The sequence below is a fragment of the Vulpes vulpes genome, chromosome 10 (genome assembly GCF_048418805.1).
Source record: "Vulpes vulpes isolate BD-2025 chromosome 10, VulVul3, whole genome shotgun sequence".
Classification (NCBI taxonomy): Eukaryota; Metazoa; Chordata; class Mammalia; order Carnivora; family Canidae; genus Vulpes; species Vulpes vulpes.
Window position 1 is genome coordinate 10,670,503 of NC_132789.1, and position 22,904 is coordinate 10,693,406.

The 22,904-nt window shown below is 55.9% G+C and overlaps 3 protein-coding genes across 7 annotated transcripts in view; 1 reads left to right on the top strand and 2 right to left on the bottom strand.

Annotated features, from left to right (window-relative positions):
* The window catches only part of RASAL1 (RAS protein activator like 1), a 42,331-nt gene extending 39,030 nt beyond the window's left edge, over positions 1 to 3,301 (bottom strand). The window contains exon 1 of the mRNA XM_026018905.2: positions 3,186 to 3,301. The gene's annotated coding sequence lies outside the window, so the exon portion shown is untranslated. The remainder of the gene's footprint in view (positions 1 to 3,185) is intronic.
* Positions 1 to 13,748, top strand: CFAP73 (cilia and flagella associated protein 73). Of its 5 annotated transcripts, XR_011994642.1 has the most exons (9): positions 1 to 177; positions 1,534 to 1,639; positions 2,851 to 2,955; positions 3,289 to 3,489; positions 3,981 to 4,202; positions 4,498 to 4,656; positions 5,902 to 5,957; positions 6,404 to 6,476; positions 9,745 to 9,797. XR_011994642.1 is itself a non-coding variant. In XM_072722880.1 (8 exons), exons 1-8 carry the CDS (start codon positions 122 to 124, stop codon positions 9,759 to 9,761), a joined length of 939 nt encoding a protein of 312 aa, XP_072578981.1. In that variant the 5' UTR covers positions 1 to 121; the 3' UTR covers positions 9,762 to 13,748. The 5 variants fall into 5 exon arrangements, 4 of the variants coding, with proteins under 4 accessions (XP_072578981.1, XP_025874645.2, XP_072578982.1 ...); XM_072722880.1 differs by lacking the exon at positions 5,902 to 5,957 and having other exon boundaries at positions 9,745 to 13,748; XM_026018860.2 differs by lacking the exons at positions 5,902 to 5,957; positions 9,745 to 9,797 and having other exon boundaries at positions 6,404 to 7,078.
* Positions 7,196 to 22,904, bottom strand: part of DDX54 (DEAD-box helicase 54) — a 19,747-nt gene continuing 4,038 nt past the window's right edge. Inside the window, exons 4-20 of the mRNA XM_026018857.2 lie at positions 22,288 to 22,476; positions 22,132 to 22,181; positions 20,423 to 20,464; positions 20,203 to 20,298; positions 19,398 to 19,519; positions 19,230 to 19,291; positions 19,008 to 19,139; positions 17,372 to 17,582; positions 15,014 to 15,148; positions 13,315 to 13,536; positions 13,161 to 13,234; positions 12,249 to 12,461; positions 10,971 to 11,113; positions 10,768 to 10,881; positions 10,020 to 10,124; positions 9,632 to 9,744; positions 7,196 to 7,820 (exon numbers count right to left, since the gene is read on the bottom strand). Coding sequence (XP_025874642.2) covers positions 7,588 to 7,820; positions 9,632 to 9,744; positions 10,020 to 10,124; positions 10,768 to 10,881; positions 10,971 to 11,113; positions 12,249 to 12,461; positions 13,161 to 13,234; positions 13,315 to 13,536; positions 15,014 to 15,148; positions 17,372 to 17,582; positions 19,008 to 19,139; positions 19,230 to 19,291; positions 19,398 to 19,519; positions 20,203 to 20,298; positions 20,423 to 20,464; positions 22,132 to 22,181; positions 22,288 to 22,476 — 2,256 coding nt within the window. The 3' untranslated portion in view covers positions 7,196 to 7,587. The remainder of the gene's footprint in view (positions 7,821 to 9,631; positions 9,745 to 10,019; positions 10,125 to 10,767; positions 10,882 to 10,970; positions 11,114 to 12,248; positions 12,462 to 13,160; positions 13,235 to 13,314; positions 13,537 to 15,013; positions 15,149 to 17,371; positions 17,583 to 19,007; positions 19,140 to 19,229; positions 19,292 to 19,397; positions 19,520 to 20,202; positions 20,299 to 20,422; positions 20,465 to 22,131; positions 22,182 to 22,287; positions 22,477 to 22,904) is intronic.

The following is a 22,904-nucleotide window of genomic DNA, read 5'->3' on the forward strand; positions in this document are numbered from 1 at the left end:
GAGTACAGAGCACGCTGCCTCGCTGCCCTCCATCAGAAACCCCCAGGGCCTCCTGAGCTAGTGCAAGACTCCGGCCTTGTGGAAAAAAAGCCCAAGAAAGCCCGGGGCAATTGCCGGGAGGATGGCCGTGCCCTGGGAGGAATATTTCCGACTGGCCTTGCAAGAGAAAATATCTTTGTGAGTGCTTCAGAATGCAGGGAGGGGTGGAAGGAGGGCAGAAGCCGGTGGGATGACCCATGCCTTCCCCTTGCCTGTGGCGCCTGGCTTCCTTGGGCAGTTCCTGGTGGCATATTACTGTCCCCACTTCACAGAGGAAGAAACTGAGTCTTAGAGGAAAATGATCTCTGGCCGGTTAGGACAGCGCTAGTTAGGGCAGAGCTGGGTTAACAGCCAGGGCCTCTCATCTGTTCCTGATCCCCACTCCTGGCTGACTTCCAGCTGAGGTTAAATCGTTTGAACTGAGGTGGGAAGGAATTCTGTGAACTCCTGCAAACTCTGCATTTTCAAGGAAGCGTGGAGGAAGCTTGTCTGGTGCCTGCTTTGTGCTCAGCAGTGACTGAGTCTCGAGCTCTGTGTCAGAGTCTGGAGCGGTGCTGGGAAAACCCTGCTGAACAGAATGTTCAAGCATCCCTTCTGCTGTCTACACAGCCACTGTGGAGGGCTGTGTGCAGCTCCCCCGCCCCACTGCCACACCCCAGCAAGTCTCCAGATCCCAGCCTCCTCCTGGAGCCCTCCCAGGGAGGTCGAGGGGAGGTCTAACAGTCTTCCAGCCACGCACAGCTCCAGCCGCACAAAGGACCTGATCTTCCGTGTCCCATTCAGCCTCCCACCAGCACTCTCCTTCCAGCTCTGAGTTCACTTTTCTCTCCCTTCTCACCCCCCATCACTGCACCAACTCTGCTCTCAAACTACAGCATGACTGACCCTCCTCACCTCTCCCCTCCAACTACCCACCAGAACTACTCTGTCTCTGTGTCATCCCAGACCCCCGTCACTATTTCCTGCCAACTGCTCTGCCTCTCCTGTTAGTCCTCGGCCCCCACAGCAGCCTCAAGCACCTTCTACAAACCAAGCTTTTCCCTTGGGGCCTTGGCATTGGCTGTTCCCTGTAGGTATCCACGTGCTCACTCCCTCTTGCCCCTCAGTTCTCTGCCCAGATGACCTCAGGGTCTCCCCGGAGAAACTTTTTCACCTCCTTGTTGAAAGATTTCCTTTTGCCTATTTTTTCTCTGAGCACCTATCAGGTCCAAGCATTATTTATCATTTGTTAGCTTTGTTTTCTGTGGACCCCCTCAGCAGAACACCGGCTTCTGGAAGGTGGGGATTTTTGTCTGCCTTGTTCACACCTGCACCCCGCTCCCCAGTGCCTGGAAGGTGCCTATACATGGAATAGGTGCTCAGTACAATTTGTTGAATTAATGAACAATTCAGCAGCTAGTTTATGGCTCATAGGGGCATTTCAGGCACTAGAGGGGAATTTGGGGCCCTGGCTCTTGCCTCCTTCATCCCCACCTCCTCCTTGAGCCCCTCCAGGAAGATCCCAGGGCAAAATGTGGAGCACCTCCCACCAGTGCTGCATCTCCTGGAGAAGAGGCGGGAGCTGGTGGATGTGGACCGGAGCCTGCAGGCCCAGAAGGAGGTGAGTCTTCTCTGCAGTCCCTGAGACTTTTTGGAACCCCCTCCTCCCCCGAAATGGTGAGCTAGTTGGGAAGTGATGGAACCAACTTATGAGCTACAGGGTCTGACAGGTTATTTTACCACTCTGAGCCTTGGTTTACTCATCAATGATCAAATGAGGATCAAATGAGATCAGTTGGTGCAAATAAATGTGCACTGAACACCTACTATGTGCACGACACTACCCTGGGATCTAGAAGTCTCATTGCAGTCCTCACCCTCATAGGGCTCACAGTCTAGAGAAGGAGACAGGCAAGTTCTGGGTGATGACTGCTTCAGGCGGGAAAGCACTGAGAAGACTGTGGGAGCCCAAAGGAAGCCGGTCTCCACAAGAGGGTGGTCAAGGAGGCATTCCTGGAGGATATAATGTCTGGGGACCAGGGACGAGCAAGTGAGCTTATTCAGCAAAGGCGGGTAGGGTGAGGAGGGATAAGCAGGCAGGGGGAACAGTGCATTATCCTGGAAGGCAAGGACAGAGCACAGGTGGATGAGGATCTGGAAGACAGTCAGGGGAAGGGGGTAAGTGAGGCTAGAAGGAAGGAGAGGCATGTCCCCATGCAGGGGCTCCGGGAGGGCATTCAGGCTTCATCACGTGAGGTGGGAGCCAATGGGTGGATTTGGGCTGCGGTGTAGGACAGGATCAGGGACAACAGGTGACAGAAGTTAAGAAGTCTTGGGATGCCTGGGTAGCTCAGCAGTTGAGTGTCTGCCTTTGGCTCAGGGAGTGGTCCCATGGTTCTGGAATCGAGTCCCGCATCGGGTTCCCTGCATGGGGCCTGCTTCTCTGCCTCTGTGTGTGTGTGTGTGTGTGTATGTGTGTGTGTGTGTGTGTAAATAAAATAAGTAAATAAATAAAATAAATAATAAAATAAATTTTAATAAATAAAATCCTTTTTTTAAAAGATTTAGTTATTTATTTATTCAGAGAGAGCGAAAGAGAGGCAGAGACACAGGCAGAGAGAGAAGCAGGCTCCATGCAGGGAGCCCGACGTGGGACTCGATCCTGGGTCTCCAGGATCACACCCCGGGCTGCAGGCAGTGCTAAACCACTGCGCCACCGGGGCTGCCCTAAAATCTTTTTTTTTTTTAAGTTTAAAAAAGAAGAAGTCTGAAAGCGCTGGATAACTTGAATCCCCCAATACACACAGACACCCCCTCCTCGCCTCTCCGCAGGTGTTCCAGACCAGGATGGCAGTGCTGAAACAGCGCTGGGAACAGGTGAAACAGAAGGAGCGGGAGCTAAAGGGATCTTTTGTCCACTTTGACAAGTTCTTGCAGGTAGGTGGAGACTGCTGGGGGCAGGGAGAAGCAGGCCATTGGGTCACAAAGTCACAACCCTGTCGGGGCCAGACTCGCACCGAAATTTTAAAACTAGGCTTACCAATACAAGGAATAGTAGGAGGCACACACGGCATGATGCATGTGAGTTTTTAAAGAGCTTGGGGAAGAAGTGAGGGACAAAATCAGACGGGGGGAAGCTACCCACGGGCCATCTGTTTGCTACCTACCGCTGGGCGTGCAAGTGTTGGGGCCGGGGGAAGCGGTGAGCCCCGCCGGCTCCCGAGTCCCAAGTCGTGCGGGCGCTCGCCTCCTTTCCATCCGCCTCCCCAGGACACAGAGGCCCGGCGCAGCCGCGCACTGCAGAGGGCGGCAGAGGAGCGGCGGCGGGCGAGCCGCCAGGAGGCCGAGGCGCTACGGCTCCGGGCCCAGCTGGAGAAGCTGCGGCGGGAGCGCGAGGAGCTGCAGCACCGGCTGCAGCGCCTGGAGCCCTGCGCGCGCCTGCTGGGGCAAGTGCTGGAGCTGCTGCCCGAGGTGAGCGCCCTGCGGGAGGCTTGGGGCCTAGGCGCCACCGAGCAGCAGCGTCCAGCAGCCTCTGGGACCGCTTTGGGTGTGCACTGCTGGAGCGCTGACTGTATGCCAGGAACCACCACTTATTGAGCACTGACTGTATGCCAGGGACAAGATTTGCTCTTGAATTCTCCCCAATGCCCAATGACATGAATCCCACTCTCGTCAACTTCATTTTATAAATGGGGAAACTGAGGCTCGCCATGGTAGCTTCCACTCAAGGACACAGGCACTCCATAAATATCCGTTGAATGGAACAATTGCAGGTAGTGAAGCTGGGCTAGGCTTTATGTTGGAGTGGGGAGGGGCGGAGTGGCCCTCAGTTCTGGGATAGGCACTGTGTGATGCCCTCATTTTGCACGTGGGCTAACCCAGGAGGTGCTGGAGGGCCAGGTGGCCTGCGGAGGGCAGGGGCCTGCGGGCCACCTGAGGTCCACATCTTGACCCCACCCCAGTTCCAGAGGGTTCCCGAGCTGGTGGCTCGCTTTGAAGGCCTGGCTGATATGCAGGTGGCACTGAGACTCACAGAGCGCCAGCGGCTGGAGGAGCTGGAGGAGGCCCGCGGGCGGCTGCAGCAGCTGTGGGACGCCTGGCAGGATGAGGTGCTTAGGCAGAGCCAGCAGCGAGTGCAGCTGCTGGAGCGCCTGGAGGCTGCGAGGGAGCGCACACTGTGCTGGGTACGGGCCCGGGAGGAGGTGGGCACTAGGGACCCCAGCCTCTCATCACTAGAGGAATGCTGGGGTTCCTAAGAGCAGAAGGAGCAATACTTACCCCAGATGGGAGCTGCCCTAATGGGGCCATCAGTAAAGGCCTTAGGGCACAGGAGGCCAGTCCTAGCAGAACCTGACAGCCAGTTCCTGCATTTCTCTTTCGGAGGCACCCATGCACACCTAACTGGAGCAAAGTGGATGGGCCCCAGCCTTCCTGGGCAGGTTCAAATCTTGATCTGGGAGGAGATGTGGTGTTCTTTAGGAATCCAAGTGGATTCAGATCCAGAACACAGCGGCAGCGAAGACCCTTCTCCTGGGACGCACTAGAATGGCAGCGCTCAACCTCTTCCAGCTAGTGTGTCAGCACAAGAGGCAGCCACCTGCCCTGGACATTGAGGACACCGAAGGGCAGCTGGAGCAGGTGAGCCCCCTCTTTATGTCCCCTCCCACTCCCAGACCTTCGGGAACTTCACAGTGCCTGAAATCTCATCTACTTTGGGTTGAGTATGGCCCTCTGGGAGCTGAACGCACACTTCTGACACCACAGATGTGGACTCCATGGCCATCTGGGGACCCTGCCTAGGAGGCCTGGGTTGGTCTTGGCCCCGATGGGCATTTGCTCTGTGGCCCCAAAAAGTCATGCTCCTCTCTGGACCTCAGGGCTCTCCAAGGGCTGGGGTGTGTACTGATGATGCCGCACATTCATGACAAGCGTCTGTCTTTCGTCCCAGTGTCAAACAGCACAAACAAGTGATATCAATGAGAAACTGGGTTGAGACTCACCTTTAATCAATACCTGACCCCCCTGTCCTGAGGCATGGACAGGCCTCAGCTTCCTAGGGAGGGAGAGGGAGCGTGGGGCTGTGTCCTTGTCCTTCTTTCTGTACAAATGTCACTATGGGCCAAGTCATTCAGGTTTGCAAAGCTGCAGAACATGTGACATGGCTTACAACGGAGGGAAAGGGTTTCTGACTTTGGACACCTCTGTTGCTTTTTTTTTTTTTTTAAGATCTTATTTATTTATTCATGAGACACAGAGAGGCAGAGACATAGGCGGAGGGAGAAGCAGGCTCCCTGTGGGGAGCCCACTGTGGGACTCGATCCCCGGACTGGGATCACACCCTGAGCCAAAGGAAGACGTTCAACCCCTGAGCCACCCAGGCATCCCACCTTTGTTGTCTCTAATGGGAACCCAAAGCATGGCCCCTTTCAATGGAAGAAACAAAAGAAAGGCACCTCTGCCCATACAACTCCTGTCCTGTGCCCATCACCCCAGATCCCAACCAAACATCAAGAACTTCGGCCCCAGGAGCCTACTTTGTGCCATATGCTGAGTGGGACAGGTTCACGTACACCACTTGTTGTCCCAAGGGTGGCCCGGCACCCTGCGGTATGCAGGACGAGTCCAGGGACAGAGGCTCAATGTGACCAAGTGAGCAGAAGCCTGCCCTTTCAACCAACCCTGAGCCCAAGGAGGAAGGCTCTGTGCGGGTGATTGCTTTAGTCCCACAGTGCTCCCTGGGCTTGGGCCTCACCTGATGCCCCCTGCAGGTGACGGCGGTGGGGGGAAATGCAAGGGCGCAGCAGGGCTTCAGTTCATAGCAGTTTGTCCAGTTGCCTCTCTACTTATGACGAGTATAGCTTAATTCTTTTCTATTTTTGTTAGAAACATAGTTTCCTTCTCAAATGTTTCAGTGACAAACGTGAAGGGAGAGCCCAAGGGTAAGTTTGCCTTAAGTTCTAGCTCTTGCCAGTGGACCCAGGGGCATTAAGTTCCTATCAATAAATAATTAAAACAAAATATGGGCATGTTAACCCCATGGAGATGAGAGCAGGTCAGCCACCAAGGAATATGACTGATCCAATTAAAAGGGGAAAAAATGAATTAATGTTAAGTGAAAATACTCATTTAATTAGAATGCAGGTGATAGATAACCAGCTAGGAAACTGAGGGTGTCTGCTCACAAACCATTTGGAGGCTTGGACCGAGGCCCAAAGGACCCAGAACAATCTAGGGGAGGTTTGCTGGCCCCAGGGAACCATCATCATAGCTTTATTAGGGGTCTCCACCCCCCCCTCCACTCTGCAGCATCCTACGTTGTATTTGTGGGGGGGTGGAACTGGACACCCAGGGGCTGGGATGTGACTGCTATGTTGGGGACCCACAGGTGAAGCTGTTCATACTGGACCGGTCCTCCATGCTGACCAGTTTTCGTCGGGCCCAGGCCAGCCTTGACCCAGGTGAGCAGGGGGGCAGGGGGACCCCTGAAAAAGAGGTATACATTTCCTGCAGGGTGTGTGCCAAGTGGTGCCCACCTGAGATGGGAGGGCCATGCTCGCTCAGACTGCCGTGCGGAGTACAGGAGGGGCATATAGCAAGTGCTAAATAAGTGTGCACTCGGCGGGGGGGGGGGCGGGGGGGGGCACCAATCCCTCATCTGCCATATGGCCTAGGACCGGGTCCTCCCACCCAGGGCAGTCATGGCATTAAACAAGCTGATGTGTGTCAAATGTCTGGAATGAAGCCTGATGCAAATTCTGGTACATTCTGAGTGTTTGGGAAGTAAAGTAAAATAGCCAGACTGGCGAGAGGATCATACAGCAGGCACTTGCACAAAGCCTCCTCTACTGCAGACTGTTGCAGATAATTGGTGGCCTGAAAATCCAGCTGCTGGAGGCTACCTTTGACTGTCCCAGGACCCCAAACTGGGGCTGGGGGCACAGGGCTTGGAGGGCAGAGGCCGGGACCAATTCTGACTTCTGGGGGTGTGATGGAGCCATGTTAACTAACCCCTTTACAGCCGGAGGGGAGCCACTGAGCCCTCTGCCCCACACCCTGCTTCTCGCCTCCCTCCCGCAGCCCCCACTGGGTCTCTCAGCTCAGCAGGCACACCTGTTTTAATATCTGGGTCTGCCCCTTCCAGCTTCTTGGGTAGACTGCACTCCTTGTCCACTGGACGTGCGTAATAAAGATTTATTACATTAAAAATCCATCACTGGGCCTTAGGCACTCAGGGCTCAGAGCCATGTGGCCACCACCTCTGAGCTCAGAAACCACCCAGCACGCGTGGAAGCAGGAGCAACTCAGGTGTGGCCGCCTCGACCTCACCAGCAAACTCCTGGGAGCCCTTAAAGACTGTTTAAACGTCTCCGTTCTCTGTCTCTGTCTTGGGCAGAGGTGGCTGCTGCCCTCCGTGGCCACACAGCGCTCTTCTTCAGGGTGTGCAGCGCCCGCAGGGAGCGCCACCAGCACCTGGCACAGGGCCAGGCACACGGTGGTACACGGGGTCATCTGCGATGTGCACCCTGACCTTTGGAGCATGCGAGGAGTCACAGGGCCGGGTCACCGCCCTCACATCCTCTTCCTCATCTTGCCCTTCTTGGAGGGGGCGCCCCGGCCAAAGGCACCCCGCTGCAGCTCCTGGGCACGGCGCCGGTTGCGGGCAGAGAGTTGCTTCAGGCCCCCACGCTGCAGGAAGCGCAACTTCTGCGCGCGGCGCCGCTGTTTCAGAATCTGCTGCTTGGTCTTGAGCTCTGAGCGCACGCGGCCTGCAGGGGCGCCTGGGCTGCGGGGCTGGGCTGCACCTGCCAGGACGGGCATTCAGGGAGTTCAGCCATCGAGTCCACTCCCAGAGGCCTCCAGACCCCTCACCCCCACCCCACTATGGTTCTGTCTTCACTGCTATGGCTCTGGGCTCTGGCTCACCATAGGTGCTCAATAAAGCTTCCACAGTCTGTTGTACTGGTCAACAGCACGGAACCTCAGGCTAAACTGCTGGGGTTCAGATCCCAGCTGTGACCTCTCGGAACTTGGGCAAGTCGCTTAACTCCTCTGAGCCTCTGTTCCCCACTCTGAACTAGAGATAACAGCACCTCTCTCACAGGTCCTAACGAGGAGCAGATGAGGAGGTGTGTACACTGCTCAGAACAAGAGGTAGCCCAGAGTAAGGGCCTCCGAAGTGTCCCATCATGATTACAGAGCATCCAATGAGGATTTACTGAGATGCGCTCTAAGCCAGGCCCTGGGGACCCAGCACTGACGAGAAAGACTCCGATCCCTGTCTCCAAGGACTGCATGCTCTAGGCTTGTTAGCTTAACTTCTTTTGGCAGGACAGAGGTCAGAAAAGACCAGAGAGGGGAAGGGATTTGCCCAAGGTCACTTAGCAAAGTGGCAGCAGCAGCAGACGTCAGGTCTCTGGGAAAGCACTTACCTTTGCATCCCTGGCTCCCCCAGCAAGCCCCGGGTCCTCCTCCTCTACCACGTTCCCTCTCCCTGCCTGGCTCTTCCCTTCCTTGGGCTCCCACACACAAGATCACAAAGGCATCCCCAGATGTCTTCACAGGGGCCAGGGTACCTGACAGGGACCCGTCACCTCCACAGAGGACAAAGCTGGGAAGGAGAACACCTGTTCCTTCCTGAACCCCCCCACAGGGCCCAGAGGAACAGCCTGCTCCAGCTGGGGTAAAACCAGGACTAAGCAGCAAGGGGTGAGAGGCCCGGGGAGGCAGGGGCACGTCTGCAGAGACACAGAGATGGAGACAGAGACAGAGGCAGAGGCACCAAGAGGGAAAAGAGAGACTCTGAGAGACAGGGAAAGGGAGACAGCGAGTAGGAGATGCGTGTGTAGCGAGAGGAAAAGAGATGATGGAGGAGACAGATGGAGGGAAAGGAGACAAATGCAGCCTGAGGAGAAAGGAAAGAGGAACAGAAACAGGGATGCAGAGTCGGGGATGGAAAGAGAACAGGGAACTGGAGAGAGAGAGCCTAGGAAATGATGGAGAGGAGGCTTCCGAGAAAAAGAGAGATGGAGACGGAGGGAGGAAGGGAAGAGACCAAGCCAGCGAGGAGACACCAAAGGGAGAGGGGAGTGTGTGGAGCACCCAGGAGGCCTGGAGTGAGGCACAGAGGACCAGCCTAGGGGCTGGGACAGTGAACGGCCCCAGAGGCCATGAGCAGCACTGCAGGATTGTGGGGAGACGGGGAGACGGCAGGACTAGCCCCCCACCGACTCCCTCGGGAGCCACTCTGGTCCCCTCGCCTATAAGACAGCTGCTCTGTCTTCTCACCACCAGCTCACAGGTGGCATGTCCAGCACAGAGCCTGTCCCCCCACAGGAAGGGGGAGCCTGCTGACCACAAGCTTGCCCCCAGAGGCAGGGGCAGGGCAGGGGCCCTGGCAAAGGTCCTGAGCCCTGCCATCCCATGGCCCTTCTGCTCAGAGGGGCTTGGCACGCAGGGCTGCTGACCCAAGCTGTGGCTGCGAGGAACGGGCTCCAGCTGACAGAGCCCCTTCAAATCCCCCTGCAGCCTGAAGGGCTCAGGCCCAATCAAAGAGAACCAGGTCCTGGGATGATCCGATGCACCACTTGCCAACCTGTTTTGAGGACTATCCTACCTTGGCCTCTGCCCCGCTTCCCACCTCTTCGCTCTGGGCCTCGCTGGTGGGATGTTCCTTCCTCTTCTGAGTCACGATCATCAATTTTCTGTTTCTGTTTCCACTTCTGGTAGCTGGGAAGCTGCGTTAAGGAGGCTGCATGCATGACCATGATGCCCTAGATGCCAGTGGGCAGGGAGCAGATCCTGCATCCCCTCCAGCAGATCCAGGTACCACCACTACAGAGTGGGGCAGCAGAAGCTGCTGGGCGCTGCCCCCCACATCCCGAGTACGCAGTGCCCTGGCCCTGATCCCACTCCCAACTCTAGGAGATGCAGAGGTAGAAGCTGCTGGGCCCCACCCCTGGCCCCACCCCTGGCCCCACCCCTGGCCCTGCCCCTTGGGATACAGGTCCCGTTTGTAGGAGCTGCTGATGTAGCACCCACTCTCTGTCTTGATCTTTTTCTTGTCTTCCTGTCCTGACTGTCCCACAAACCGCTTCTTCTTCCGGTCCCTGCAGGAGAGGGAGTTGAGAGAGCTACTAGGGAAGGAGATGGCCTGGAGCAGCCCTCTTCCCCTCGGCGCTTTTCCTCCCCACCTCCCCAAGGGAAGCAGCCTGCCCATGTCTAGCATACAGCAAGTGCTCTGCCCCTTGTCACCTCTTCCTGGAAGCCCAGGGCTCAAAAGGTGGTGTGGGGGTTATTGGGAATTGGGGGGCCTGGGTCCAGATTAGGGGCCCAAGGGGGGGTTCCCAATCCTACACTGCCACCTCCTGGGTCTATGACCCTGGGTTGAGTACCATCACTTCTCTGGAACCAGAGTCCAAATGGGACAAATGCGTCATGAGCTCTGTCGAGAAAGACAAGCTAGCAAGAATGACAGATGGATTAAGATCCCTGTTGTGCACGATCAAGCCAAGGGGACAGGATATGGTGAGGGAGATGGTGGGGTCACTGTCCTTGCTGTGTGTGATCACATGGGGCAGCACAGGAGGCATCACAACCCACGCTGTACACAATCAAATGGGGGGTGATATTTCCTATTCTAGGGAAATAAATGGGAGTCGGGACAGATGGACCACATGTCTGTCGTGCAGGACTGACCACATGGCAGACATGTGGGCATGGGGGTGCATGTTTGCTTGTTTGCTTACTCACCACTTGAGCTGCTGCCGGCCCCTTGTCAAGTTCTGGGCTTCGTCCCCCATCAGGTCCAGGACGGCGCCAGCCACCTGCTGCTCAAATGCGCCCCCATCCCCACTGATGCTCAGGCTGCAGAGGAAGGGTGGGGACATGTCATGGTTCAGTGGGGTGCCAATCAGGCCCTACCTGCCCCACCCCAGGACCAGCTGGCCACTCACCCCCGCTCGCTGTCAAAGTCCTTGGGCCGGTAGGGGACATAGAACTCCAGGTCCCGATGCCGGGCCTCCTCCCTCCGCCTCTTGGCTCCCCCTTCAGGTCCTGGCTGTTGCCGCTTCCGGCCCATGACCTCAGTGAAGACATCCTGGCAAATGGAGGCCCAGTGTCACACCTGCGGCCCCTAGGGAAGCCACCCGGCCTCTCCACCCTGCTGTCCAGCTAGAGTTAAGGACCAGGGGCTTCCAGGACTTTAAAAGTTTGGTATTGCCACTTGGACACTCTGCTTCCTCATCCACACTATGGGATGACCTCAGCACCAGCAGAGCATGCTGGTAAGGGAGGAGGAGGCTGTGGTGCCAAGTGGGGCAAGACCATCCTGCAGCCCAGGCTGGTTCCTTGGGCTGTGTGACTAAGGCAAGGCCCTGCCCCTCTCTGGGCCTGGCCCTGCTCTATACAACATGGACTAGTCCAGGAGTTTTCACCTGTACTTTTTGGCTACTGAGACCTCTGTACAAACCAAATATAAGAGGAACATGCTGGTAGATGAGTAGGCTTAGGACACTGCCCACCAGGCGGACCGGGTGCTCTTGTACCCCAGCCTGCCTTTTGGCCTGAAGGCCCCATGTCTGAGGCTGCCTGTGTCATGCCCTCACTGTTGCCATGTGTCCCTGCTCGGCCTCTGTCTGCCTGCCCCAGATCTCAGCCTGAGACTGTCATGGGGAGGATGACAGTGATACAGCTGCCACTGGGGACCCTCCGGTGCTGCCCTGGATCTGCCCTGTGGGCCCAGGACCAGTCCCATAGTCATCTGGCCACAGTGCCCTAATCCACAAGGTTATGGAAATGAGCTTCCCTGAGATTCATTTGATGGCAGAAGCCAAGCTTCTCAGCCAAGCTGAGACGATAGGAAGCTGCCTAGTTTGTGCCTGACCCCTCGGTGTGGGGCCAGCACAGCACATCCTGTCGTGGACGCTCTGATGCATCTGATTTGTCACCCCAGACCTCAGTGGGGTGGCATGCCATACGCAGTGCAGCCACCCTAAAGATTCCGGATCCTGAAACGCATCTGACACCAGGGTTCTGGGCGAGAGATTGTGGAGTGGTCCCATGACCCCACTCTGCTAAGATCGAGGCTGAGGCTCTGAGTCCTTCATTTCCACATCACAGGTGGAAGTGGAGTCATGGTATCCACCCCAAGGACTCCTCAAAGCCCTGAGGATAACTCCCTTTGCCCTTACCCCCAGGCCCAGACTCTAGGGTCCCAAGGGTGGGGCCTGTACCTCTATACTCTCTCCTGCTGCCTCCTCCTCCTCGTCCTCCTCGGGCTTCTCTTCCTGGGGTGCTGGGCAGCCTGGGGCTGGGCCAGCTGTGTCCTCCTGTCGCCCTCGTCGTCCCTGCTGGAAACTGGCGATGGCCTTGTGGTCCTTCTGCCGCTTGGCGCGCATCACCTGGCTGCTCAGGTCCCGACTGGAGGCGTTGATCTCAAAGATGGTCTGTGGAAGGAACACACGAGTCCTTCATCCACTGGGTTCCTTCTCTTCCCAGCCCTCACCAGCTTGGGGGGCAACATGTGGCATTCCTCCCCAAGTCCTTTCAATGCTATGAGGTAGGTATTCCCGTCACCTGCCTTTTACCATTAGAAAGGAGGCCCAGGGAGGGCAAGTGACCAACCCAAGGTCATACAGCTGAGACAAGCAAGAGTGGCATTTCAATCCTGGTTTACTTGGCTCTGAAACCATGACACTCTAGCTCCTTTTCCTTGATACTGGCTGTCTGGCAGCCTTGCCCAACTCCTGGGTAGGTCCTTCCAGCTTCTATGCATGCCCAGCATAGGCCTCAAATGGGGTGCCCAGCGGGAATCAAGAGGGATGAAAGGTGACGGAGAGCCAGTTCCAGGCCTCTGACAGGCCTAGCACACGTCACTCCCCTCTGTGAGCCTCAGTCTACCCCTCTGGAAATCTGAGGAAATGCCTACACACAAGGTAGCAGGGATGGTTCTCCTCTAGAGATGACAAGGGGCATCTCTAGAGATGCTCATGAGGCAGAGCCACAGACAGAGAACCTGCAAGCTCAGAAGAAAACCCCTGCTGGGGCCCCGCTTGGGGTCTGGAGGTCAGCCAGAGTCCCAGCTCCATAGTGGCCATAGAGTGCCCTCCCCAGCCACCCATGTGCTCTCCCACCCCCTTCCTCACCGCCCGCGAGCGGTAGTTCTTGATGCTGTCCACCAGCTTCAGCCGCTGCAGCTCCTTCTCCTCAAAGCGTGAGCCTGGTGGGGGTGGGGAGGAGGTGTGAGGCCAGGGAGGGGGGCTCTGTGGTGCCCACTCGCTGCCCCCGGCCAGGACTCACTGAAGAGGGGGTGGAGGCCCAGCCCTGTGAGGTCCAGCTCCTTGGCCCTCTTGATGGACTCAGGCGAGGGTGCAGGCCGGGAGCGCACATACTGCTGCTGGGCATTGTCAGCCACCCGGCTCAGGCCCCCCAGCTCCAGCGATGACGTCAGGATGCTCTGTAGGCCACTCTCCTCATCGTCCACCACGCTCTGTGGCACGCGGCCCAGCACACCATCCACACCTGCCAGCACACAAGGAGCCCATCGGGAGGCCTCCCAGCCCCGCCCTCTGCCTGCAGCCATCCTTCCCATCCCTGGCAGTGGAATCGCAGAATAATCCCTGGTTATGGAGCAGCTCCTCCAGCCAGCCACCTGAACCAGCTCAGCCAGGCGCCCCCAGTTCCAGCCTGAGGGCCACTGCCTGTTTTCATAAATATAGTTTTCTTGGAACTCAGTCCTGTCTATCCACTTTCTTATTGTCTTTGGCTAACCTGGCACCAGAAGGGCAGGATCAAGGTGCTGCCGTGGGTCGTGTGACCTGCAGAGCTTAAGCTAGTCCCTCACTCACTTCCTGCTAACTCTCCCATGAGACCACTAAATCCCCCTACAAAAATCACACGTTGCAGAAGAGGAAACTGAGGCTCAACAGGTTTAGTTTTGCCCCACAGCACACTGCAGGGTGGTGTCACAATTCAGCCCCTATCCCAAGTTAAGAACTCGCCTGCCCACCTCTTCTGCATTAAGCTAGTGCTGGGCCATGCTGCCCACCCTGACTAGCTCTGAGGCAAACGCACGATGGCCTCCCCCTAACAGGTAACTACTCCGTGGCGGGCTTCTGTTGGGACACTGCTGCAGGAGCAGCTTCCCTCTTTCTGCCCCTCCTACCCCCACTGCTTGGTCTCAACCCAGGAGGTCTGCCAAGGGCTCCAGAATCTGCATTTGGACAATGGGCCCAGCAGGCAGGGGCTCCTGACGCTTGGAAGCAGGGATGCAGCACACAGCGGGTGCTCAGTGAAGATGCATGGGGCTGTAGGCCGCCTCCAGGCCCCAAGCACAGGGGGCACTGACACCTGGGCTCCTGAATCTGGGCTTCCACTTCGTGCTGAGTAACAAGCAACATGGGACGAGTGGCCTGGCCTCACCTATAAAGCAACCGTCCCTATGGTCTCCAATGGACACGAGACCATGTACCTTTAGGGGTTTGACATAGAGTAGGACCACAGGAAAAGGCTACCATGATCAGTGTTGCCCACCCCACGCAATCTCACCCCACAGAGAATAAGGGAAAGTTCTGTGAGTTTGACCTCAATGAACCTGTCTCTGCCCTCTTGGGCGATCCCAGAACCTTGGTCGAGTGCAGAGTCTCAAGCAGATGCCCGGGGGGGGGGGGGGGGGGGAGGCAGGCAGATGAGAGAAGTGGGGGTGGGAGCTGCAGTGGACCTAGGGGCCCATCTATCAGGGGCAGAGGGCCTAGCACTGCCTGTACAGCAACCTCGGGAAAAGGCAAACTGGACAGTCAGACCCAGCAGTTTTCCAACAGCTGTCAGAAATCTGGATTTTTATGTGAAATTCTGAGTTTAAAATACAGGGCTCTGACCCTGTGGTCAAATCCAGCCCCACCTCCATCCGAAGCCATGAGCCCTTCTTCCCCACCTGCACCATGGACTCTGTGGGGAACCCACGGGGAACTCCTATCCCAGGGCCCCAGCCTCCACTCACCTAAGGAACCCTCATGGGGGCGGGCAGGAGTGAGGGCACGGCCGAGGAACAGGTGCAGGTCCAGCAGATAGGGGACCTCGTCTGGGGCCACCAAGGAGTAGGCTGTGCCGCTTCGGCCAGCCCGCGCCACGCGGCCTGTGGGAAGAAAAGATCGAGCTGAAGCAAAGACAAAGGATCCCACAACCCAGCGTGAGTCCCACGGGCCCACCTGTAAGGGTGGTGATCCAGACCTCGGTGAGCTGCTGTCCTTGACCACAAAAAGAGAAAGGGTACCAACAGTCACCAGGATTCCCTGCTCAAGTGTGTGAGTCCACACAGTGCTCTGGGAAGTTAGCAGAAATAAAGATAAGGCTCTGTGCTCATTAGCAATATTAAAAGTCTTTGGCATCCCCACTTTGGGAGATTTTTCCCCAAGGAAATAACCAAGGATCCTGAGAGTCATATTCAAGGAGGTCTACAGCAGCTCTGCCTGGATCAGCCCCAAGTTGGAAACCACTTCAACACTTGACAGAGGCCCGGCTAAGTTAATTGGCTGGTGGCCACATGGTGGGAATGACACAGGTGAGGGAGGGGGCTGGCAAACTGTGGCCAGTGACCAAAGCTGGCCCCCTACCTGTTTGTGTCAATAAAGTTTTATAGGTGCACAGCCATGCTCCTTCATTTACATATTTTCTATGGCTGCCTTCATGCTACAGCGGCAGAGATCAGGGACCGTATCCCCCAGAGCCCAAAGTATTTACTATCTGGCCCTTTACAGACACGGATTTGCCAACCCCTGCCACAGAGTGATGTTTAATGGTGAATGGAAAACACGCACAACATGCGCTGACATAAGAAAGAGATGACAGGAAAGAACGTCCACTGTGATTCTAATTCTGTGTTAAGTGAATCCAAGTGTAATGTTACCTTTGGTTTGTTTCTGCATCTTGCAAAAACAAAGTGTCACCACATTTGCAAGATTCGTTTGGGGCGGTCTGACTCACAGTGCGGGTCACAGAGCACATGAGAAACTCCCTTTGCGGGGGGGGGGGGGGGGGGGGGGAGGTGTCTGTGGACCCCTCAAGGATCGTACCAGCCAGCTCTTCCCAGAGCCTCGGAAACCAGGGCACAGCGAGCAGCAACCAACAGGGAGATGAGGCCCCCAGACCTGCAGCAGGAGCCCCAGATGGAGGCCTCAGACACGCCCCAACTGCAGATCGAAGCAATCCTCCTGGGGGCCCACCGTGGGCAGCCAGAATTTCCTTATTCAACAAGATTCAATCATGTGGAACCTGCCCACCAGATTCTTCTCTCACGGACCCACATGTAACTCACTCGTGTTTACCAAGGTAACACATACATTTAGGAGTTGAAAGAAGGCAAAGAAAGCAGAGTGGTGGTTGCCAGGGGCTGAAGGAGGGAGGACAGGGAGCTAGTAGTAATGGGAACAGAGTTTCAGTCTAGAAAGATGAGAAGGTTCTGGAGGTGGATGGTGGTGATGGTTGCACAACTATATGAACGTACTTAATGCCTCTGAACTTATACCTAAAAATGGTCAACATGATGATTGTGCATTAAATACACTTTACCACCTTTTTTAAAAGGGCAGCAGTGACAGAGTCAAACTAAAATGACAGCTGTGTCACCAGGGAGGCAAGGAGGGATAGTGGTGAAGAGGGGGTTCCAACCCCAGCTGCCCCACTTTGCTACCTGTGTGACCCTTGGCCAGTTATGAACCTCCTTGGCCGCAGTTTCTTCACCTGTAAAAAGGGGGCTGGTGCCATTGGCACCCTCTACAGGGGATTATTGTCGTGAAGATGGAAAGAGCTAGGAAAGCACTTGCACCCGGGCCCAAGAGGAGCACTGGGGAAGCAGAGTTGCTGTCATGCCACCAATGACAAGCATGTGCCTTCCTGCCTTCTACGTGCTTTGCTTCATTTTCCAGTTTTCCTACTATGTGGGTGCCTTACTTTTATCACAGAAGTCACTGGGTACTTGGCCTGGGAGGGCAGAGAGGAAGGTAGGGCCCTGCGAGCTGACTCAACCAAGTCAGGCACTCCCATCTGCCCTGGATGAACAGGACACACAGGGGCCCCTACGTTATTTGAATCTTGCAAAGGCTTAAAGGAGAGGAGCTAAAAAGACAGAGTTTTGGGGAGAGGTCTGTGAGGAAGGAGGATCGGGGGACAGGCCATTGGACCGTGACAGGACAGGGAGAAGAGAGCCCAGAACAGACAATCCAGAAAGTGGAGAACTGCCTGCTTGGAGCCGCAGGAATCATGGCTGGGCCACATCCCCCAGAGATGAGAACTTCCCCAGGCTTCAGTTTCTCCACCTATAGCACCAGGCTTGGTCCGGGTCCAGCCACGGGCTCCTTACCCACACGGTGCAGGAAGAGTTTGCCCTTGGCAGGAAAGCTGTAGTTGATGACATTGTCCAGGAGCGGGATGTCCAGGCCACGGGCCGCCAGGTCTGTCACGATGAGGGCAGAGCACTTGTTGTGGGTGAACTTGGCGAGGTTGATCTTGCGGGCCGTCTGGTCCAGGGCACTGTAGATGTGGGTGCAGCTCACGCCCTGGGTTGTCAGCAGCTGCTCAGAGTGAGGACAAGAGGGAGGGAAAGGGGTAAGGAGGCTTGCAGGAGACAGGAGAGGACACCAAGTCATGGCGGGGATGCCACGATGCATTAGGAAGACCAAGGGCTCTGGAGTGGGACACCTCTGGTCTGAATCCTAGCTCTGAGGGGTAGCTCTGGTACAAATGGGGCCGGTATCACTTCCCACCTCTCCACACAGCCAAGAGCATCAACAGAGATGACACACGTGGAGGTCTCCTGTAGAGGGAAGGGCCAGCCCAGGACATAAACCTCATCCCCACTCTGCCGCGAGTGAGCTGTGTGACACTGACAAGTTATCTGACCTCTCTGTGCCTTCACTTTCCTCATCTGTAGAATGGGGAGACTAAGAGTTCCTTCTTTATAGCTTTGTTATGAGGATTAATACACATACAAGGCTGAGCACACGGCCTGGAACATAAGAAGTACTGTGACAGTGTTAACTGCTCTTTACAAATTACTATTTTGGTTTTATTCATCAGTGACCCCAGCAGCTGCACAAAGAAAGCACCGTTAAATGCACGTCAACAAAGTGAAACCCAGTGAACTGCGTCCTCAGATAACAGACCCCAGGTGTGGCTGACCCAGGGTAGGTGGCAACAACCGGCAAGGGGCCCTGGTAGCCTCTGGGGCACACGGACTGTCCCGTGCTGAGGATCACAGGTACATACATATGAGAGAAAACTCCATCAAGCTGCTCCTGTAAGCTTAGGATACTTTACACAGCTTCCAGCTTGTAGGGCACACCTCCATTTTAAAATGTGAGATACACGGGACACTGAAAATCTACCGAAAATGACAGGATTGGGGGCAGGGGATGTACTTAAAATCACCCGGATGTAGGGAAGTAGCAGAGCAATCAAGACGGGCCATGAGTTGACAACTAAGTACCTGGGAGTTCATTATGTTATCTGCTGACGTTAGTTATGTGTTTGGAATTCTTTTCTATTTTTTTTTTGTTTGTTTTTAAGATTTTATTATTTACTTAAGACAGAGAGCAAGAGCGGGCACACGAGACAACCAGTGAGAGAGCACGAGCAGGGGAGGGGCAGAGGAAATGGGAGAAACAGACTCTCTGCTGAGCAGGGAGCCCGATGTGGGGTTCAATCCCAGGACCCTGAGATCATGACGTGAGCCAATGGCAGATGCTCAATCGACTGAGCCATCCAGGCACCCCTGGAATTCTTTAGGATCAAAAATTAAAGAATAAAACAGGAGGAGCCCTGGCCAGGCCTGTGTCCAGCTCTGGTGCTGCCCTCTGGTGGCTGCACACAGAACTGCAGCTCCAAGCTCACGGAGGAAGCTGTGCAGGTCCTGAGGCCCTGAGGCCCCGAGGCCCTGAGACCCCGAGGCGAGTGGCCCGGTGGTGCTTCCCCAACAGGGCCCTCAGAGCCCCCCTCACCTCGCTGAGGTACTCGGCGTGGTGCTTCGTGGCCACAAACACCACCGTCTGGTCTTGGGGCCGCACCACGGAGCGCAGCAGGTGGAGCAGCACAGCAGCCTTGGTGTCCTCGCGCACAAGGAAGAAGGAGGTCTGCGGGGAGAGGGGCACAGTGTGCTCACAGGGTGGGCTCATGGGTGTGGGGCTGCAGACTGGGGGGGCGGGGCACGAGCAGAGTCTCACCTTGAGCTGCTCATTGAGTTTGGCATCCACATCGAGCCGGATAAGTACGGGCTCCGTGAGGCCTATGGTCGACACATGGAAGGTATGGGGGCGAGCCTCGGGAGGACAAGCACCCTCAACCCAGGCCCCTAACCGGGGCGGGCCCCAGCCGCAGCCCAGCTCACTCACCTGCCCGGGCAAACTCCACAAGCAGTTTGGGCAGTGTGGCAGAGAACAGGACCGTCTGGTGGCCCCCGGGGAGGCGGCCGATGATCTCCTGCAGCTGCTCTGCAAACCCCATCTCAAAGAGCCTGGGGAACAAGGGCGGGGTCAGGAGAGGGCCGTCCATTCCAGCAGCCTTGCCCCCAGCGCACTCTGCCATGTGCACTGGTGTCTGCCCCGTGTGACTCTTTAACTCACTTTCCAATCACTTTGTCTCTGTGTGCCCGCCTCACCCCCAGCAGGGATGACCTAAAAACCTTGAGTCTGTCCTCCGTTACGTTGCTCAGTGTCATGCTGAAGCCAATTCTAGCGGCCCTCCCTCTGGGCTGGGCACGATTAGAATGCCTTATAGGTACTGACCCTCCCAGCATCCACCAGTCTGGGCTATTGGATCCTCTGTCCGTGGACAAGCCTGCCAAGGCCCACAAACCCTCAGATGTGCCCAAATTCAGAGCCGGGATACAATCCCACCCGTCTGGCTCCAGTCTACGCTCCGGCTTTGTGCTATTTATTTCTTTGTGATCACATGTTTGCTATTTTACTGTTTTCTTCCACATCCCTAAAAGTAAATACAAAATAAAAACTGTGTGTCCAGGGAGCTGTGTCAGCTCCGGTGCTGCCTAGGGTCTGTAGCCCATGTGGCAGGAAACACTGCTTTGAGCATGGCCACACCAGTCTCTCCAGGCAAAGCCCTTCCTCCCGGCCCTGGGGCCAGCCCTGGTATGGGGCACCCGGCCCTGACAGAGGCATCCGGGAAGAGGCACGGGCTCACCTGTCTGCCTCATCGAATACCACGTACTCCACACTCTGCAGCTTCAGGTTCATCTCCACAGCCACGTGCACCAGACGCCCTGGAGTGGCAATGATTCTAGAAGAGGGTGTGCAGGCCAGGTCACCCAGGGCCAGGGGCACCCACACAGCCCGCCTCACACTCCCCAACAGCTGGCCACTGGAAAAGAGACCCCGGACCACCATCCTCAACCCAAACTCACATGTCAGGATTTTCATGCAGGGCTGCAAACTGGTCTTCCATCCTAGCAGAGGGGAAGAGGAGGTGTCACCTTGACACACAGGCTGCTTTAGTCCCTCTCCCTCTCCCTAACAAGGGGGCCAGGTGAGGCCTATACCCCCTCCCCAGGCTCAGACTTGGGGAAACGCTCTTGCTGAGGTACTGGGTGACGGTGCTGCCCTGATAAGACATACAAGTTCAAACATACGAAAGGACTGATACCACAGAGTTCCCCAAAGAGATGGGCTCTCTCTTTCTAGACTGCAGCAAACCTGTCTCTGCTTCCAGCACTACCTACCAACTAACCCTGGAACTGCCAGATCCCCAAGATTCCAGGTTTCCTGGATCTCTGTCCTTGTTCTCGTTTTCTCTCTCTCTCTCTGTTTTTTGACAGATTGAAAGATTTTATTTATTTATTCATGAGAGACACAGGCAGAAGAAGAAGCAGGCTCCCTGCGGGGAGCCCGATCCCAGGACCCTGAGATCACGACCTGCTGCCAAAGGCAGATGCTATCCACTCAGCCACCCAGGCATCCTTCTGTCCTCGTTCTTAAACCTCTAGGCACATAGCCTTAACTCTGCACCTCCTCTGCAACACCCTTGGGACACCTGTAGGAGCCAGAATTTTGAGGCTGGCCCTGCCCAGGAAGGCATTTCGGACAATCACAAGCTCCAGAGATAATCAAGTACAATGTGGGCAAAAGAACATTTAAAAGTCAAACACTCGGGGGATCCCTGGGTGGCTCAGTGGTTTGGCACCTGCCTTTGGCCCAGGGCATGATCCTGGAGTCCTGGGATCAAGTCCCACATTGGGCTCCCTGCATGGAGCCTGCTTCTCCCTCTGCCTGTGTCTCTACCTCTCTCTTTCTGTGTCTCTCATGAATAAATAAATAAAATCTTAAAAAAAAAAAAAATAAGTAAAAAAAAATAAAAGTCAAACGCTCTTCTCAGAATCCAAAGTGATCAGTGACAGTGACATTCTAAGAGCAGAGTAAGGAGTGGGGGCAGCCCCCATGGCTCAGCAGTTTAGCGCCACCTTCAGCCCAGGGCCTGATCCTGGAGACCGGGGATGGAATCCCACATCGGGCTCCCTGCGGAGAGCCTGCTTCTCGCTCTGCCTGTGTCTCTGCCTCTCTCTCTCTCTGGTCTCTCATGAATAAATAAATAAAATCTTAAAAAAAAAAAAAAAGAGTCAGGAGGGGCTGCTGGGTGAAGGAGAAGCTGTGGGATGAGGTAGGAGACTAGGTTCCAATCTTAGCTCTACCACCTAATCACTGTGTGGCTTTGAGCCCATCACGTCCTCAGTTTGCCCATCTGCAGAACAGGTGTGGTGATTGCCACCGCAAGAGATCGGATCAGGAAATCCTAGATTTTTCAAATCTGAACTATCACAAACTTTCCTTGGTTTCTGAGCAATAGCTCAGGATTAGGCATATATGTTAAAGTAGGTATAAATGGGCAGCCCATTGAGTTGACCCTGGGTAGTACCAGCAACCCCAGGAGTACCAGAACCCTGGCTGCAGAGTTGGGTGGGAGATGCCTCCGGTATTTTACTGACTGTTTCCCCTTTTGTCAGGGTGCAGAGAAGCTGCCATTGCTCTGAAGCCTCCCAGACTCAGTCGATCTAACACCCTGGAGACTCAGCCTATGCCTGCACGGCGGGCTGGTGGCACGAGGAAGGGGCACTCTTACTTGTCTCCTCCCAGGATCAGGGCAGTCCTGAGGCCTGTGAACTTGCCAAGCTGTGGGGGGTAGAGAGAGAGAGAGATAGAGAGAGAGAGATGACTCACCCCAGCAGGCCTCCCTGACTGGCCCCAGCTCAGCCCATCAGCCCCGGCCCCAACATACCTCCTTGGTGAACTTCATGGTCTGCAGGGCCAGCTCTCGGGTGGGCGAGAGGATGAGGGCACGGGCCCCAGTCTGGGCGCTGTGGGTCTTGAGGCGCTCGAACATTGGGATGAGGAAGCAGGCTGTCTTGCCACTGCCAGTCCGGGCCATAGCCACCACGTCCTTGCCATCCAGGATCACGGGAATGGTCTGAAGAAAAGTGGACAGGGAGAAGCAGGGTCAGCTTCTGCCCCCTGCACCACATGACCCAGAGCACTGAGCCTGCAGGGTGTAGGCAGGGGCCTGTTGCCCAGTCCTCCTGAGCCTATTCCTGCCAAGGTTTATCTGTATGCTTCCAGCAACAAGCAGCTCACTATCCCCCAACTCTTTCCACTGATGGACACATCCTTCTTTAGGTTAAGCCAGACTCTATCTCTCTGTCTTATCCTCCTCCTTGGGACCCCAGAGAATCACTGTCCACGTCTTGGCCGAGAACAATACTCATGACCCAGGGGTGATAATGGGGTGCCTGCGAGCTGCCTGGGCAGGGGATCAGCAGTGGGTAGCCTGGGGGAGGCTGAAATGGCAAAGAGGCCAGCTTTCTCCACTTGTGAAATGAGCCGACTATGAGGCTTTAG

Bases quoted from the DNA above. Each gene is read 5' to 3' on its own strand.
- CFAP73 (XM_026018860.2), top strand. From the start codon at position 122: ATGGCCGTGCCCTGGGAGGAATATTTCCGACTGGCCTTGCAAGAGAAA. The intron at 1,640-2,850 runs GTGAGTCTTCTC...GCCTCTCCGCAG, and splicing joins GCCTGCAGGCCCAGAAGGAG to GTGTTCCAGACCAGGATGGC. The intron at 4,657-6,403 runs GTGAGCCCCCTC...GGGGACCCACAG, and splicing joins CCGAAGGGCAGCTGGAGCAG to GTGAAGCTGTTCATACTGGA.